The following is a 19,000-nucleotide window of genomic DNA, read 5'->3' as shown; positions in this document are numbered from 1 at the left end:
GCCGATGGTATGGGCGACCTCAGAGTCAGTCACTGGCTTTGTCGACACGGCCTCAAGAATGGGCAACTCTGCATCACTGCGAAGCCGCCTCTGTTCTTTAGTGTCCTCGGACTGCTCATGGCACGGAAAGTGCGAGCGGAGCAATACCTCTATCGATTCCTCCTGTGTGGAGGTTAGGGTTCCATCAGGCTTTTTAATGGGCCCCAAGACCATACTACATTTGAGTTTGCCCACCAGTAGCTTGTAGGGTAGACAGAACGGGTTCTTGTCACTGATTTCCTGACAGAATCTGAGCCATGAGGTCTTTTTAGCATTGTTTAACTTATACTCAGCATTGGCCCTCTGGAACTCCAGTTTCCTGGTAGCCCGAAGGTCGTCGTCCCTACAGCGTTGAAAGCGTCGCTGGAGCGCCCTCGTGCGCTTCCTCAGGACACTCAGTTCCTGGGTCTACCAGGGAACTGACCAGTGGTTATTGAGCCTTCTCTGCACGAGTGTGTGGTCTCCCGCTCTTCTGACTGCATGGGTGAGTTCAACCACAACTTCCTCCAGATCCTCGACACTCTACCGCAGAGACACGATTGATGATATCGGCCGTCTTTTCGACGAGGCATTTGCTAAATCGATGGCAGTTTCCTTCAGTCAGCTTGTAGCGCCTACTTGGCCACTGGGGCGAACCACACCCCACCTCAAAAGAGATGAAGCGGTGGTCACTACAGCTTTCTGCATTGATAGTCTCCCACTGCGAGGTCAGTCTCAGCATTGCTCCACTCACGATGGTGAGGTCAATCCAGCTCTCGCCCGAAGGAAAGGAAAAGGTAGCAATCCCAAACAGATCGTTCAGGACATGCATCCCCCATCCCTCCAACGTACCCTTCATTGCATTCCTGTCAGGATCGTCTATGGATGAGCCCCACAGCAAGTGCTTGGCGTTAAAGTCGCTAGCCAAGACAAGCTCACTACGGAGCGAGACAACCCCTTTGAGTTCGCTCAGGAGAACTTTCAGATGTAATGATGGTGGGCGATAACTGGAGACCGCGACCCAGCTGCAGGTGGGCAACCGTATTTCAACGGCCACCACGAGTTGCGAGACATGGAGAGCGAACAAATCGACGTTCCTTCGTGTTAAAACTACTGCAGCTCGACAATCATTACCTTCTTGGGCAAAAACGCTCTATTGAAGTGATAGGCTACTAACCTTTCCTTGTACTAAGTACGGCTCTTGGAGCAAGAGAACATCTATCTCCCGCTCAGCCACTTCCATCCTAAGTTGGGTGGTTGCAGCATGGCACTTTTTGACATTAAACTGCAGTACCCTGCAGTAACGTTTTTTGTTCCTCTGTGTGTAAAAAGGTGAGGTATCGAACGCGAATTTGTTCGTTATCCCTGATATCTACTGACTATAGTCAGTCCTGGCCCTTTCGAGTTTGCGTGCATAGCACGGACAGTTGGCACTCATTGCTGAGTGGCTGTATCCAACTGCAGGCCGAATTTCGCGTTAGCGCTTGTGCAATTAATGCACTTCAAAGTGGTTTCCTTGCACTCCTTATAGGAGTGGTCCTTCAAACATTGGCTACATTTTTGAGTTGCTGCCATACAACTATTAGCGATATGCCCGAAGGCATAACACGTAGCACCAAGTGCAAGCTATGTACTCCCTCACTCAGTTGCGGGTACAGCCCAAGTGGACTCTCTCCCTTTGCACTAGGGTGTGGAAGACCTTGGGAGTAGCATCAACAACCCAGTTGACCAAGCCTCCCTTTCTCTTTAATGGGAACCTAACTTGCAGGTCACCAGTCTGCGAGTTGAGGACGTTTTGACCTCTAATGGTCTCCACAAGACCTGCTTTTTCGATGTCTGCGCTAACATTGAAGATGATGAGCCATGGCCTACGCTTTTGGGGCAGTCAGCAGTTGACTGCCTCTCTTAGTGCTGGCAGCCCCTCCGTCAATTCCCTCTTAAGTCTCGTGACATCCTTGGCCTTTCGAAACCTCAACCAGGATGCCATTATTTCGTATTCTGCGCACATTCTTTATCCCAACGCCCAACTTCGCTGGGTTGATGTGCGTCTTTAGCAACTCTTGCATACGATCGCTGCTCATCGTGCTATCGGTAGGGTATACTAGGAGCATGTGATCCGTAGATTGTCCCCTTGTGGGCTTTGTCGCCACCCGCGGCCTATCTTGGCTAGGCTTGACGGCTGGGCGGGCAGCAACAGTCTCATAGGACGTACGACTCGGTGGAGCCTCTTTTCCACTTGCAGGCAGTGTGGATGGTGGGCAGCCATCCACTAGCCTTCTCAGTGTGGCATTCTCTGCCCAGAGGGAGCCTATCTCTACCTCCTGAGCCATGAGAATGGCGTTTATATTACTGAAAAGGCTGTAAATTACTGCACAGGTGGCCTTCTGGCACCTGCTATCCTGTTTGGCCAGGAGTTTAGTGAGATCATCATGGATCTCATCCAACGCGGCACACCTGCTCTCAGCCATCGCAAGCTTTTCCTGTGTCACAACAGGGGCCGATGTCGATGGCGTTTCAGCTTTGGCGGCCGGACTTATCTTTTTGGCCACCGTTGCAGTAGAGCCCTTTTTCTTGGGCCTGCCTTTGCTTTTGGCAGCGGGATTCCCCTCCGCCATGGCCACCATAGCTTTCGCAGCTTTGTCCTTGGGTTTATCACTCTCCGACTCCGCCACTTTGGCTTTGGCCGCCTTCGCCCGTCTTTGTTTACACCTGGTCTTGGCGTTATTAGGCGCGGGCTTCCACTCGGATTCTTCAGTAGAAGAACCAGACGCAGTGTTAAACACTTCCCTCCCATCGTCACAGGACGAATCGGAATCTGACTCGCTGCTGACAAGAGGGATGGACACTTTGACAGTGTCTACTGGCCCGTCCCGCTCGGGCTTCTGTGGGGGGTCATTGGCAGTTTTGCGTTTCCGCAACTGCCTACCCATTGGCTCTGTGGTGTTGACCGCACCACCACTAGCCTCCGCATGTTCTTTTCCAGCATCTCCTTCGGAACCGCCGACGACAGGAACAATAGGTTTCGTAGCTTCACACACACTACTAGCCATAGCACACACTTGTTCTTTTGTCATCATTAATAAAGGAAAAATAAAAAGGAGAAATCGGGGTGGTCCTGTCCTTCCACGGGTGCCCAGAATCTGTTCAGACTTCAGAGAATGCGTTTAAGATCCTGCTTTGGCTTCAGACTTACTGAGGGTTCTATTTTGGCCCTTTTATTGCCGGGCCGTCACTGCCTTGGCCCGCTGCCGGGACAGCTACCCATTAATGGCTGCCTACCCCAAGTCACCCCAGCCCAGCTGGTTGCTTGGCTTGGGCTGCCCCATCCGCCCTACTGGGAAACCTTTTTCCCGCTTTGAGTCCTCCGAGACCATATACGGCCATCCAATGCATCACCAGGCCTTTAAGCACTGCTTCCCCCCCAGGACATGAAGGAAGTTGGCCCTATGTTCGAGGAGCGGCTCTGCCAACTGTCTGTCAGGATAGACATCAGCTAGCGGGACCCTACTAACCTCTGTAGGTGCATACATCCCCGTGGCCACCAGCAAGGCTTCGGCTATGGGAGTGCGACTCCTCGCCCTACTAGCTTCGGCATGCAGGTCGTGGCCCTCAGATTAGCGCCCAGGGTGTGTGCAGCACCGGGGCCTTCCCCCTGGGAAGCTGATTCTTATTTTACCGGACAGAAGGAGCTTTACGTGATTTGCGTTACCATGGGTGAGGCGTAGTTCATTGCATTTGACCGCCTACGTAAACAAACACCAGCCCGCACCACTGGGCTCGATGCGGGAGTTCGCTTTGTGTGTCTCAGATACTGAATTATCTCCGGTTTCCTCGCTGACGCGGAAATTGAATCCAGAAGCCCAGCGACCTCTGTGGCTAGTCAGAGGATTTCTCGGATGAAAACGACAATCATCTCACTACAAGCAGACGAATTGACCGTCGCGAGTAGGAGGACTCTGGACCGTTCCACCGAGGTGGAGGGTCCCTACCACATTACAGCAGTGCCCCTATCGAGTGATGCCGACCGACGAGTGCTGAGACTTCCATCGGCAGGACTACCAACTTTCTATACATCCACAAGAGCCGAATTATCGGGCTAGAGTTGGCTATAATAAATAAATAATAAATAAGACAATTTGGCACTAGAGCTTGGCGTTAGGCGCCATCTCTTACTAAACTTAATAATTATAATTAAATTAAATAAATAATTTTAATAATTTGGAACTGGAGGAAAAGAAATCGGCCCGAAGCGGGACTCGAACCCGCAACTTCTGCTATCCGTGCAGACACGTTACCAGTTACGCTACCCGGACCTTCAGTCCAATCGCCTCCTCCAGTATAAATAAGCTAACATGACGACCATCGACGGTCATTACAATGCCGGCTGGGGACACATCAAGTGCCCACGTCCTCCCAAGGCACTCAACCGGCCATCGCAACCCCGGCAAGGCGTATAAATATAAATAAATAACAACTAACCCGTTAGAAAGCTATACATCCACAAGAGCCGAATTATCGGGCTAGAGTTGGCTATAATAAATAAATAATAAATAAGACAATTTGGCACTAGAGCTTGGCGTTAGGCGCCATCTCTTACTAAACTTAATAATTATAATTAAATTAAATAAATAATTTTAATAATTTGGAACTGGAGGAAAAGAAATCGGCCCGAAGCGGGACTCGAACCCGCAACTTCTGCTATCCGTGCAGACACGTTACCAGTTACGCTACCCGGACCTTCAGTCCAATCGCCTCCTCCAGTATAATTCGGCTCTTGTGGATGTATAGCTTTCTAACGGGTTAGTTGTTATTTATTTATATCTACCAACTTTCGTCGAACAAGTCCATACAACTACACTCCACATATCTCGTCCGAAGACAAGTTTTCCCTGGGAATCCTGTTTGTAGCGGCTACAGCGTTCATCCCCCAGTTCTGGACTTACTGAGGGCTCATTTTGGCCCTCTTATTGCCAATACTATTAGGAATGAACCTGTGCCTCAATCACACCAGTCTCCCTTCTGTCTCGATGTGAGTCTTTTGTATTATTAAGCCAATTCACAGCTTTATTTGCCATCTGCCCAACGGAGATAGGTTCCAGATAGGGAGACACTATGGAAACTCCATCGGGAGGCTGCGGGCAAGCCCACTACACTCAGATGACTGGCTGCCTTGAGGCATGACACGCAGACCCAAGGCCTCTGATACTCTGACACCTCTGGAACCTTCGGCCCGAGTTTTACAGCTCCATCAGCGGTCGAGACCAAGACGAATCTTTCGAGATCCCATTACCCGTCGTCTCTCACCGCTAGGCCCCCCACCGCGGCAAGGCTGGCTTCCTACTCGGGGGGGGAGTGGTCCTATAAGATCAACAGAGACTTTGACCATGGGGCGCGACGCTATTTTGAAATCCTGGATGGGGGCTTTTCCTTTGTGACGATTATAACGCTGGCACACCTTGCACACACTAACGAATTCCTCTATCCTTTTCCACATCTTTGGAAAGTAGAAATAGCATTTAACTGCAGCAAATGTTTTGGCAATTCCCATGTAACCAGCAAGGGGGTGACAATGATGTGTCGAAATAATTTGATCGACTGCACTTTCACCAACACATCTTCTAATCATTCCGACAGTCATCATCTATTAGGTGGTAGTCTCTTTAATCCAAATAACGGTAGACTGTCTTACAGCTAAACAGGCTTAAAAACTCTTTTATTGGTTTTTTAACATATGCATTTCGGACCAGTTTTATGAGTCCTGATCCCTCATCAGTGCTACAGAAAACAAAGGTTTTTTATTAACATGAGTGACGCGAGTACGAAACAATAAGATTTACAAAAAATTCCTTAAAAAACATTCCTAAAAAACATTCCTTAATACCTTTTCAGTTCTTCGTATACTCCTTATTAACTATACAGTGCTCACTGGGTTCTGTTTTCATATTCGTTTTTACAATATTGTTTAATTCCTATTTACCCGTGTACCTACAGTAGTGCTACAATTAATTATAAAGTTTTCAGATTTTAACCGTTATTCGGATTAAAGAGACTACCACCTAATAAACATAAATACAGCTACTAAAAAAATTTTAATAAAAGTCATCATCTACTTGGTTAATTCGTTAATTGTCACAAGTTCGCTGTCGATAATATCGAAATTCTCTATAGGCATATCCACCGTGTCGTTTGGTCTCTCTATCCCAAGAATTTTACGTTTAATTGGACCGAAAATTTTATCGGTGTCCTGAGACTCTGTTATAAGTTTGTCAATCTCTTCCATAGGTCTAGACTGATTCAATGTCACATTATTTGTAATCACATCACTGTGAAGTGAAAATCCGCTTGCCCTTGAGAGAAAATCCGCAACCACATTCTCTTTTCTTTTTACATGAGCCAAAGTTAGATCATATTCGCTCAATTCCATGGCCCATCGCATTAGGCGTTGGTTGTGATTCTGCATATGTTGTAGAAATACTAGTGGTTTATGATCGGAATAAACAATCACCGGGCGTTCGAGTACAAGATATCTAAAATGACGTAATGCTAGGACGATGGCCAGACATTATTTTTCCACAGTCGAATACATCCTCTCGTTTCCTTGCAGCTTCTTACTATAAAATCCTATTGGGCTGACATGTTCATTCTTCCCCACCCTCTGGTTCAACACTGCCTTTATGCATCCCTCGCTGGCATCGGTACTCAAAAGGAATTCGCTCCCAAAATCAGGATGTCCCAAAGTTTGGGTGTTAACTAACATTTCTTTAATTCTCTTAAAACTCTTTTCACGTTTATAATTCCAATCGAATTTCGCTCCCTTTTTAGTTAAGTCGGTTAAGGGCTGTACTATATGGGCGAGATTTTGAATAAATGGTTGGTAATAATTGACCATTCTGAGAAATGCTCTAACATCCTTTGTAGGAGATGGCGCTGGTACGTCCGTTATTGCTTTGACGTTCTCAGGGTCAGGTTTGATTCCCTTTCCGTTTATGATGTGGCCTAAGTATCTTATCTCAGGGACACAAAATTTACACTTCTCTGGATTTAATTTTAGTTCTGCTTTATCTATGGCCTCCATAACTTTATGGATGAGTGATATATGTCCGTCTAAGTTGCTAAAGAATAGGACAACGTTGTCTTGGAATACAAAGCACGAATGTCCTATGAAACAAACCAAGACACAATTCATCACACTCTGGAAGTAACGACCACTGTTTTTTCTGCCCTTGGGCATGCGACACAGTTGATATTTCCCCCAGGGCGTGGAGAAAGCAAAAACCTCCTTTTTCTCCTTTTTGATGGGGATCTGAAAGTACCCCGAGCTCAAATCAAGGACTGAAAACACCTTACTTCCTCTGAATTGTGTCAGAATATCATCAACTCTCATCATAGGGAAGTCCTGACTAATGGTTACGTCATTTATCCGTCGTAAGTCCAACGTAAATCTAATGTCTCCATCGTCTTTGTTTACAATGTGTATGGGAGAGTTCCAAGGAGAATTACTCTCTTCTATGATTCCAGCCTCCAGGTAGGAGTTTATTTTCTTTTTCAACTTGGGAAGCATAATGTGGGGTATCCTATATTGCCGGCTGTTTATCGGTCTAGACTCAGATAGCTCGATATCAAGGCAAAATTTTGATGTTCCTGTTAGGTTTTCAAGCTTTGAGGAGAAGCAAGAAGAAAAGGTATGTATCAAGTTAAACATTTTACTTTGGTGGGGAGGAGGGATATGATTCACCTTTATTCCCTTTGAAACTGTACTTGTGGCATGACTCATCACTGTGAGCGTACACTCGTTACTTTTGTCTTCCTGTGCCCATGTGCTGATTTTATATAACAATTTGCATATCACTTCACACTTTCGCAGGAAGTCGATTCCAAGAATGGCGTCATAATCAACAAATGTATTTGCTTTGACGCTCCCAAACTTCTGTTTTATGATCTTGCCACCACATGAGTTTCATACAAATTACGGATTCACAAGTTACAGGCGGTCCACTTATTCCCTTCACCAATAGGGTTTCGTTGACTATCTCGCAATTATCTCCGTCTAGTAGCATCTTTACTGTGTCAAGATTCATTAACGACCTTTCTGACTCTGTATTGATGAAAAATCAGACCTTCATTGTCCCAATTGCTCCTCTGCATACCGGTAAACCATTACTGTTTTGTCTTATGTTCAGGGCCAGCTTACAAACATGGCTGAGCTTGCAATCCTGGCCACTATTGCAAACCCTTGTTAGTTTAACTGTTGTTTTGTTTTTGTCGGGCAGTTACGTGCAATATGTCCCGGGTAACGACAAGTGTAACACACATAGTCTGCTGCTTCTCGGATCTGGTCTTTTCTGTTAATGGTTGTCATTCGACTCATGTTCTCTGAAAGTTCTTCCACCTGTCTTACAAGGTTCTCTACAGTTTCTCTCAAATTGCCTTCCTTGTGTTCACCTGCTCCCTTACTGTTGGTGACATCCTCCTCAGTTTTTGTGGTGGTTTCTGCTATATTAATGTAACATATGCTCTCTTTACGAAAAAACCTTTGCTCGATCTCATTAGCCTTCTCTGCCAGTTCAGCTGCTTTATTGAATGATACGGGTTGATGGTTCAGCACTTCATGACGTAAACAAATATCTAAGCCCCTAATAAATTGATCCAAAAGTAGTTGTCCTTTGTTAGGTTCAAGATGTGGATTAGCCTCGATCACTTGGTCAACCGCTTCACATAGGCAAACACGGAACTCCCATAGATCTTCTTTCCGTTGTCTAATACCTGTATATTGTCTTAAAGCCTCTCTGCCATCCTTCATGCATTGTTGAAATTTTATAATGATTGTTTCCCTTATTTTATCATAGTCTTCTCCATACATAGCCCGGGCCTCATTAAGAAAAGTTAGAGGTTTCCCTTTTAACCTAGCACTGGCTATTGTAAGGTAATCCGACTTTCTCCATGCAGCTAGCTTAGCAACGTTTTCAAATTGTAAGAAAAATTCTCTAATCGAAATCATGTCTGATGATGATCCTGTGAATGTGGGGACCATTCCGAGGTATCCGGCAATCAATGGTGGACACATCGCCGACTGTTCTGCTGAACTAACCTGGGTTTCGGATTCCATTTTCGTTGATTGTGTTTTCACAACCTGAACTACTATAACTTGGTGTGAAAATGGAGTCTTGAGAGCAAATCCTGTTTCGGACGCCAATTATGTGGGGAAGTACTCAATCTTTAGAGTATTCCCCGTGCGGGAACAAAACAAAAAGAAACTCCAAAGAAATAAATCACACACTCTAGACTCCAATGCAAGGAACTTAAAGTTTATTTTAGTCCTTCCAATCACTACTCTGTCCCTTCACTGTAACAGACACAAAAAAAAGAAACAACACAAAAAAAAAATCTCGCAATTCTATCGTCTACACGTCCTCTCTCTTTCTTTCTTCCGAAAAAGTCCCTCTTCTTCCGTTGAGCATGTGCGATCTCCCCCTCTTCCTCCTTGATCTGGGTATTTTTTTCATTGTCATCGAAAACGCGGCCCATCCTTTCTTTACTCTGCGGCCCACCCAAGGATCACACAATAGAACATGTGATCTTTGGACCACGTATCTCCCCTTCTCCCATTAACTTTTACAACAGGAAGCTTTTACACTATGAGGGCCTGTCCCACCTTTACACCGTGAACCACCCAAGGGGTTGGTTACGAGCCGGTTAGGTAACAGAACACGTGGTCTGAAGACCACACTGGTAATAAATACTCGGTGACTGCTTGGGAAACATATTGTCCTGTCTGAAGTATTTACCCAGCAAGGCAATGACACTGAGTGGATGCGATCAAATTGATTGGCATCCCTGAAAAGAGAGACACCTTACTAGGCCCCTCAAATACTTCTTATTTGATATAAGCCATTGCCAAGATAATCATTTAAGTCAGCATCTCATCTAGTTAGCAGCATAAGCTAACAACAAGAGAAATTGGTCATGTTGTACTAAATATATATATTTAAATCTTTAAAATCAGAATAAAAAGAAAATAAAATAAACATCTTATCAAAAATGCTAACTAAAAATAGTGGAAAGAATGGAAAGTAACAATCAAAATAGTAAGTTAAACTAAAATCTAAATTTCCAGCAAAAATTAGTGTAAAAAAGAAATGTTTTTAACTATCAAATTGAAGTTCATACTGCAGATTCCATACACGAATGCCATTTAGCAATAAACTTGGGAAGTCTCTTGACAAGATATGCATCACAAAATTTAAATTGTCTGTTGGTGTAACTGCCTGAATGTGAAATGGTCTTTCCTAATTCTAAAAGGTGTTTTTAGACTGTTTTGTTTATTTTCCGAAAAAATTACTAAACAAACCAGTCAGAACTCTATCGTGTGGATCTGGTGTTCCAATTGAATTTAATTTGAATTGCATTCATTCAGGAGTTATTAGTTTCTCGCAAAAGAACCTGAGAGTTCAAAAATGTTCTGTTTATTAGAAGACGCACACCGTTAACAAGCTCAGAGGTATGTTTGTTTACTTTACTCTGGTGTAGTATCACGGTTGTTTGAAAAGATTACTACAGTAACACAACAAAAAGTATTACAGTGAATGCCAGTAAAGCAGATTTTTTTTCTTTGTTATATTTTTAAAGAATTTAATATTGTTTCTCTTTATTTAACCATAGTAAGCTTAAATATTTTCATTAAATTTATTTGTAATTTCCTCAAGAAAATAATTTCAAGTGTTAGTTAAACGTGTTATTCAAGTTAAATTTATTTTTAATAGAAACACTAAGTAACAGTCAAAACAATATTAAAGGAGTTCATAATCATTTATAAGATCTGTCATTTATCATTTTATAGGTAAAATTCTTCTTCTTAAATCATTTCCATACAATAACTAAGATTTTTATTTATTTATTTAAGTTTTTTAGGTATCAAGAGCAAAAACTGGCCAACCCAAAATAAAATTTAAGACAAAGTGTCCTCATAGTCAAGGATGTAAGGTCATATCTCAATCGCTTTTACAATTATAATTTGTGGAATTTTTTACTTGATTCCAGGGAGAGAGAAACACCCCATTTGTCATTTTACAAATGCCCATGGCATGTTCTAAATTAGCGTTTCAAAACAGTTTGTGATGTATCATACTATTGTACAGCATAGTACAGTGGTGCACTTGGGATTTAATCTTGGGTAGCCAAGTTTGAACTGATTAAAACACTTTTTTTAATGCAAATTCAATAAAATTCTCACCATGAATTCATAAATAGTATAGAAATAGAACACATGACACAATATAAAGAAAATAATGAATTTTAATTAAGAAAATATTTTTGGAAAATTTTCTAGTGTTTTATTTTGGGGTGTCAGAGCCTCTTAGCCCCTTATAGGTGGGCCATTGGTATAGTACATGTACTATAGTGGTAGATTATCTTATATGCTATAATTAGTTACAAGGAATGGAATAAAATTATAAATTTTGATGTTGCAAACAGTTGTACTGTACAAGGATATGCCGAAATATATCTTGTTATAAAGAGAAGGGAATGTAACGAGGACCTTACAATGTACTGTACGGAACAAATCGGACAAACCAATCTTTCTCAAATAGTTTTATTAATCGTACAGAATAAACAACTAATTGCCTGATTCCTACAGACGACGATATTCTTACCAATTATAAGAATGGCAACGGTACTGCGATCGGACTAGTAATTACGACAAAAATTATAAACTAATACGCGATTAAACTAGGAAAAATATACAATTCTTTACACAGAGGTATATACAGTAGCCATATTTCAAGTCATACATTGTTATGAAATACGGTTTCCTTTGTCAGCCACACGTGGTTATTACTTGGCTCGTCACATATATATCATTTAAGATTTTACGTAAATAACGCTCTTACTAGTGAATCGGGTGATCTTAGAGTCTTCTTCAACACTTGTATATTCTGAAGAGTAGAACCACAGCCGGATGGAATTGGATTGTCTTTTAAGATTCCTCTTCCTTTCTATCCTATCTCTTCTTTCTGTCCAATCTCGCTAGATTCTCCCCGCATAAAAAGTGGCTCACACGTGGAAGCGTTTCCCTTTATATCTCCCACCATCCGGGGCTTTGTCTACGACGTTTGCTTTTTCCCGGCCAATCCAAAACCGTGATACAGCCATGACATCAAGGGCGGTACAGGACATGTGACAAAGATGGCTGCGTGTTGCAACTAAAACACGATACTTAACATTTCAAAATATCAAATTATAACAATAGTCGCGGAGCACTACACAGTTAATTTGAAATTCATTCTTACATTAAAATTGAAATATTATGAATTCAATACATTTGTATTAAAATCAATATTGAAGTGTTTTCTTTGATTGAAATGATATAATTAACATTTAATGACAGTTACTTTAGATCAAGCTGATAGTTATGAAAGAAAAATAAAGCGTGTTTTCTAATTATAGCAAAATTTAAATCAGCAGAAAATCACTATTCAGATGACTTGCCTAGAGCAAGATTCTTTCATGAAAGCACTTACATATTTAATATAGCACTCCAAAATATTTTAAAATGCAACAACACAAATAAATTATCAAAAATGTTAGAAGTTACAAAATTAAATTTATTGTCACAAAATTTCAGTTGTTTTTTTTTTGTTCTCACTTCCACTGACTCTTAACTAGGACTGTGTGTGTGTGTGAAATTTTGGGTGGGGCGAGCAAGAATGATCCTTTACAAAAGATGTTACAAAGAAAATAATTAGGCTTTTGGCACAGCATTACAATATTAACACCACCCCTTGCTTAAAGGACATTCTAAATGTTTGTAATCGTACAAACATTTTACATGTTAAGTCTGCAAAAATCCTTAAAACTTCTTAGTTTAACTTTGTTTACAGCTTTTGTCAACACCTCCACTTGATTGTCAGTAGATGAAATGTATTTAAAGTCAATTCAGTTCTTTTTACTTCATCCTGAATAAAGAAATTTTCTATGTTGAGGTATTTGATTCGTTCCAAGAGAGTCTTGTTTTCGCTAATAAATCTATCACCTTTGTTATTGCATGATACTGTTGTGGAAAATTGTTGTCACACATCTATCTCCCTAAGGAAAGAATGCACTCATGCTATCTCTTTGTCAACATTAACCATTGATAATAACAATGCTTTGGCTTTGGATAGTGTAACATGTTTTTGTTTACAGCTTTACCAAGAAATGATGTTGGTGCCAAGTTTTAAAATATGAGGGCTGTTTCTTTTTCAACCTCCAATGGTTCATAAAACAAAGACAAATGTAAATAACAAAATGAATTTAATACCAAAAGTTAGTTACAAACATCTGTTAATCAAATCAGCTGTTAATCAAAAGCAGAAGCATACAGATTACTTTTCGACATAATCACCAAGAAGATTGAGGCATTTGTCTATCTGTGGATGAGCTTTGAAATCCCCTTTTTATAGAGTATTGCTGGCCAGTGACTTGAGATACCTTAACGAAGTTGTTTTGAAGATTGTCATTAGTGTCAAACCTCTGCCCTTCTAGCCATGTTTTCAGTTCAGGAAAGAGGTGGAAATCTTCATACATTAAAAAGTTTCAAGCTGGGCGGAAGTCTTCATCACCTTTAAACACCCAGTGTATAGCCCCAATTTAGCGCCGAGTGATTTCTACCTCTTTCCTGAACTGAAAATGTGGCTAGGAGGGCAGAGGTTTGAGACTAATGATGATCTTCAAAACAACATTGTTAAGGCTATCTCAAGTCACTGGTGACAACATTCTATGAAGAGGGGATTTCAAAGCTCATCCACAGATAGACAAATGCCTCAATCTTCATGGTGATTATGTCGAAAAGTAACTATGTTTGTACCTAACTTTTGGTAATAAATTTGTTTTGTTATTTACATTTGTCTTTGTTTTATGGACCATTGGAGGTTGAAAAAGAAACAGGCCTTATATATTCACTGATGGATTTTCTGTCAATGTGATTTGATGCCCAGTCAGCATCACAAAAACTTGACAGCTCTTCTGTGTCTGTTTTGTAATGGAGCTTGTAATTTTTATTTTCTTGAGATATCAAAGTAATGTCTTCACTGCTTACTGAGACACTGAGTCAGACTCAACATTTACAAAAAATTCATCCTGATTTTAGTTAAACAAAAATGAAGCTTATAGCAATAATATTCTTGGATCTGCAGGTGAAGACCGTAAATCTTCAGGTTCTTTTTTTCTAAAGAGAGAGAAAGACAAGAGAAGAATCCTTCAGTGTTTTCTATGGAGTTGACTGCCCCTGGGCATTGTTATGAGAAAGTCTGTTGAGAAGGTGGTGATCAGTTCAATTTGAGTCAAGGATGAATTGTAGAAGTCAACCAAGTAAGATGCAGTGCTATGAGAAATCAGAGGGAGAAACACTGTGTCCTCGAATTCAGAGTTTTTATCATTTTCGGTCCCTGATCAACCACTTTGATTGGTTATTCTTCCTTATCCCCACTTCCTAATTGGTCATTACTCATTACTAAGAATAACAAGATCTGAACTCAGATCGCAGGGTGAGTCAAAATCGACATTTAATTCGATTCCAACCAGAGATAGTTGATCTTACGACTTACATTGCCTAGTTTTTCTTTGCCTAATTTCTGTGAAAAGGTTTCTCCCCACTATTATATTTAATATTTCCCTTTATGGACATAAAAATTATATTTTATATTAACAAATTTAGTGGTTTTTAGATTTTAGTGTGCTTCCGGGGCATTTCTGGAGACTCACACTTTCTCTGTTTGTTGTTCTGGAAAAATAGGTATCAAGAAGCAAATAGATGAATCATTTCCTTGCTAACCAGAAGAAAATTATATGGTATCATGTTATAAAATATTGGGCTTCAATTCAATGTGATATATAATATTGTGTACTTAAAAAAATTAATTTGAACTGAAAATTCAAAAATTTGTTTCATTTTGTTTAAATATAAGAAAATGTACATTGTTTTATGAATGAAAATAAAAATTTTTATTATAAAACAAATGCACAGATTATTTAATCTGTGTTTTATAATATAAAATTTCAACTGTTATATTGTAATCAATGAGTCACTTAATTAATATGGTACTTCATTTTATTAATGAATGTTTAATGTCTGGAAATGTTTGCAATTTCTACAGTTTATAAGAATTGTCATAACATTTTAAATTATTTTGTAAACTTAATTACCCTAATTGTCATATATTTATAATTATTAAGCTGTTAATCAAATTCTTTCCTTTTCAGGAGACACCAGCAGAAAGTGAAACAAGTTGCTTAGCTGCAAATTCACAGACATCAGAAGACAATGAAAAGATTTCCAATTTGTCAACAATTTCAGAAAGTTGTGATAAATCTAGTCCTTCCAAAAATTCTTCTTCAGAGAATTCACAAGAATCTTCAAATACTTTAATTCCTCCATCAGATCATTCTCTCATCACTCATACTCAGAGCTTAGATGCCCCCACAAAAGAAACTATAATACAAGATCTAGCAAAATGTGCAAAACAAGAAAAAATCGACGATAAAGAAAATAATAAGCCCATAAAACCAACTAAACAGACTTCACTTCCTCTTTATTGTGGTCCAACTGATAACTTGAAACAAATTGTAGGAACTTCTAGTTCGGTGAGTCGTCAGACTCATAACCGAACAATGTTATTTGTGATAGGACAATTGGAATTGTGTCTTTTAAGTACTGATAAGAAGCAAGTGTTACTTAGAAAATGTTTCAAAGATATTTCTCATTGTTCCCAGGTAAGTAGTTTTAAAAAGCAAGTTATTATTAAACTACATTACAGGTATATGCAGGATCTATATATATGAATATAAGAACAACAACACAATACTTGGATATACAAACAAAAATTACTCACAAAGTTAACCCAAAATCCAGCAATTAACCAATTGCACAAACGGTTTCATCTACTTTCCAGTAGACATCTTTAGGTAGAATGTTACGATTCTACAAAAAAAATTCTTTATTTAGAATCGTACATGCTGCATAGTAGGACACCACACCTACATAGTAGGTGTGGTGCCTCATTCACCACACCTACTATATTATATACACCAGAGCCAGGCACCACACCTACATAGTAGGTGTGGTGCCTGGCTATTGGTGGATATAGATGATGTAGAATTTTCATTGACTTTGAAGAATTTTTTTGTAGAATCGTAACATTCCATCTGAAGATGTCTACCGGAAGGTAGACAAAAACATTCATATAATCCATACAAAATTGCTAGAATAAAAGTAAAATCTTCACATAATTCATCCAATTGTATAACTTGCACCTATGGGAATTGTTGCTACATAAGTTTATAATTGCAATTCATAACTAATGTGTAACTCATATCCTCTTTTAAATTGTCTTTTAAATATGTTCTCTGTACAAAAATACAGTAATCCTTATTACCCTTTAAAAAATTTCATCAGAATACATCATCAAGATATAACAAAGGATAATGATTCCATTTGAAAACAAATTAAATAACCATAAAACATACATTACAAATTGTTAGACTTGTCAACTTCTAGGAAATTATAGAGAGGTTGCGACCAAAGTTTTCATCTCTAACATGTGAACATCGAATGTTTGGCACTGCCATCTCGATGTTCCAAACGCCTTTTGTCAAATTTTTAGGTTTACAAGATGGCAGCACTCAAAGTTTGACATTCACGTTTTAGAGATGAAAACTTTGCCTGCAACCTCTCTAATAATATAACTGATTAAACTTGTAGAACCGGTTGCATGGCAAAGAACAAAGGATTACACAATCTGTTTAACAGAAAATCAGTGTTGGGAAAGGGGAAAGCAAACAGGAAGTCATCATGATTAACAATTCCTAAGGGATTGTTACCAGTGCCATCAACTTTTTATTATATAACTTTTTAAATATTCATTACAAAATCATTATAACATAGTACATTCATAATAGATTACAGGCACTCCCCTACTTACAAACTTTCAGATTTATGAACAATTTGACCATATGTCTAAAATTTAAATTTCACCTGAATTCTGAAGGTCTCTTGGTGGTTGTGGGAAATGTCAAAGTCAGTCTTCAGCCAGTATTAAATCATAAATTTTTAATAAATAATTAATGTGTGTTTATTTCTATTGTATGTTGTCATGTTTTATTTTCATACAAACTCTGATATTCCAACAACACTGATGAAGTGGTGTTGAAATTGGTAACATTGCAGTAATGGTGTTTTTTCATTAATGTTTGTAATTTTGATAAATTTTTATGATCAGTGCTTTAAAAAAGTTTCCAAAACATAATAGTAAATCTGGCAGTGGTGATAAATACAAGAAGTGTGGCTCTATTACCGTGGAAACTAAACTCGACATTATAAAACTAAGTGCGTTAGGTGAAAAAAACTGCATTCAAAACATCCAAAATAAACAGCAGTGAGCAGGTAAACAAGCATAATGTATTGTAGAATGCCCCTGTAGAACAAGGTCTGCTGGGCTAGACAAAAACAACAGACAAGTTGTCTTGCAGTGGCGTGCCGTCATTGGAAGCGATGGAAGCGCCGATTCCACCTTCCAATGACCTTCCTGTGTATTTTATAAAATATAAATTTTCATATTTTAACGTACTTTGAATTAATTAAAATTAATATTTTATTATAACTGCATTATGTATCTTTTACAAATTTCTATACTACATGCGAAAAAAACGATAAGATTGCTATTGTATATTCGAATAATTCGGTGGCGGAAGGAATGTCGAAACCGGGTCAGTTTCCAATCAGACAGATTATATAGGCTTTGGCACATGCAGTTTACAGAGCACCAACCTCGCCCGGTTTAGCTGGTAGAAGCAACACACGCATAGAGCATCTAATTTTATATCCCGGACCAGTTGTGAGCTGTTAGCCGCCTGCCTGTCAACTTCCAAGCAGCCAGATTATAGGCATTGGCGCATGCGCTTTACAGAGCACCAACGTCACGGTTTAGCTGGTAGAAGCGACACACGCGTAAAGAGTACGCGACTTTATATCCCGGAGCGGTTGTGGGCTGTTAGCCGCCTGCTAGATATTCGGCCATCCTCGCCCGATTATGTGAATCATGAGCAGACTAGATCAACGGCGGGCAACCCACGGGCCAGCTACGGCTGGCGAAAAGTTTCTATCCGGCCCGCGAGATCTTTAATAGATTATTAAATTGGAAAAATAACTATTAATTAGTTATTTTTCCAATTCTTTGTAATTTTCGAAAACGATAAGAGAAATAAATGTAGTAATTAACTTTTTATTTATTTATTTCATATTTGCAGACTAAAAAAATTACGAGTCACAAGAAGGCGTCAATTAACTACTACAGCGTGGAAAAAAACATAAAATTTATTCTGGCCCATGTTACAAAAAGGGTTGCCCACCCTAGACTAGATTTATAACAACCCAACCGATAGGAGTTTACTGGCACGTTTTTATGATAGTTCTGTATAGTTGACAGGAGTTTAAAAAAACTCCATTAAAATATTTGATATATTTATTCTGCATTTATTCCGCTCTCCCATCTTATATTACTTACGGATTTCGATGTTAAACCGGTGATATTACGATTTAGTATGTCCCATCTGTAAGGGGATGCAGGAAAAACTTGTACAATTCTAGTACAGTGTTAAAAATTAACTGTTACTTTGGCAGCGTCATTTACAACCAAATTTAATGAATGAGACGTACAGTACGTACAATGGTACAAAAAAAAACTCTAGAATTTATTTTCCTTAAATTTACGATTTATATATCCGTTGTCATAAAAATTTGTCTTTCCACTGTTTTCCCAAGACTACAGATATTCAGGTACAAAGTAACTGGTTTCGACTTATTTCTACTTAAGAAGTGACTAAATAATTAAGAGATTAGGGAATGGGGACATAAATAAAATCCTGTTGAAAGAGCCAGAATTTTACTTCAACAAAAGCTTAACAGAACCAATCACTCGCTCAGTACAGTGGGAAACTGATTTCCGTGTAC

At 39.6% G+C, this 19,000-nt stretch overlaps 1 protein-coding gene across 2 annotated transcripts in view; it reads left to right on the top strand.

The window, feature by feature from the left end:
• LOC136981937 (TBC1 domain family member 4-like) overlaps positions 1-19,000 on the top strand; it is a 76,051-nt gene that overhangs the window by 17,400 nt on the left and 39,651 nt on the right. For both annotated transcript variants that reach the window (XM_067278345.1, XM_067278344.1), the window contains exon 4: positions 15,256-15,765. In XM_067278345.1, coding sequence (XP_067134446.1) covers positions 15,256-15,765 — 510 coding nt within the window. The remainder of the gene's footprint in view (positions 1-15,255; positions 15,766-19,000) is intronic.

Source organism: Centruroides vittatus, unplaced genomic scaffold (assembly GCF_030686945.1).
Source record: "Centruroides vittatus isolate TY-2023 unplaced genomic scaffold, ASM3068694v2 contig_799, whole genome shotgun sequence".
NCBI classification, from domain to species: domain Eukaryota; kingdom Metazoa; phylum Arthropoda; class Arachnida; order Scorpiones; family Buthidae; genus Centruroides; species Centruroides vittatus.
Note: the sequence above shows the minus strand (reverse complement) of the source record. Positions and strands in the feature narration are given on the sequence as shown.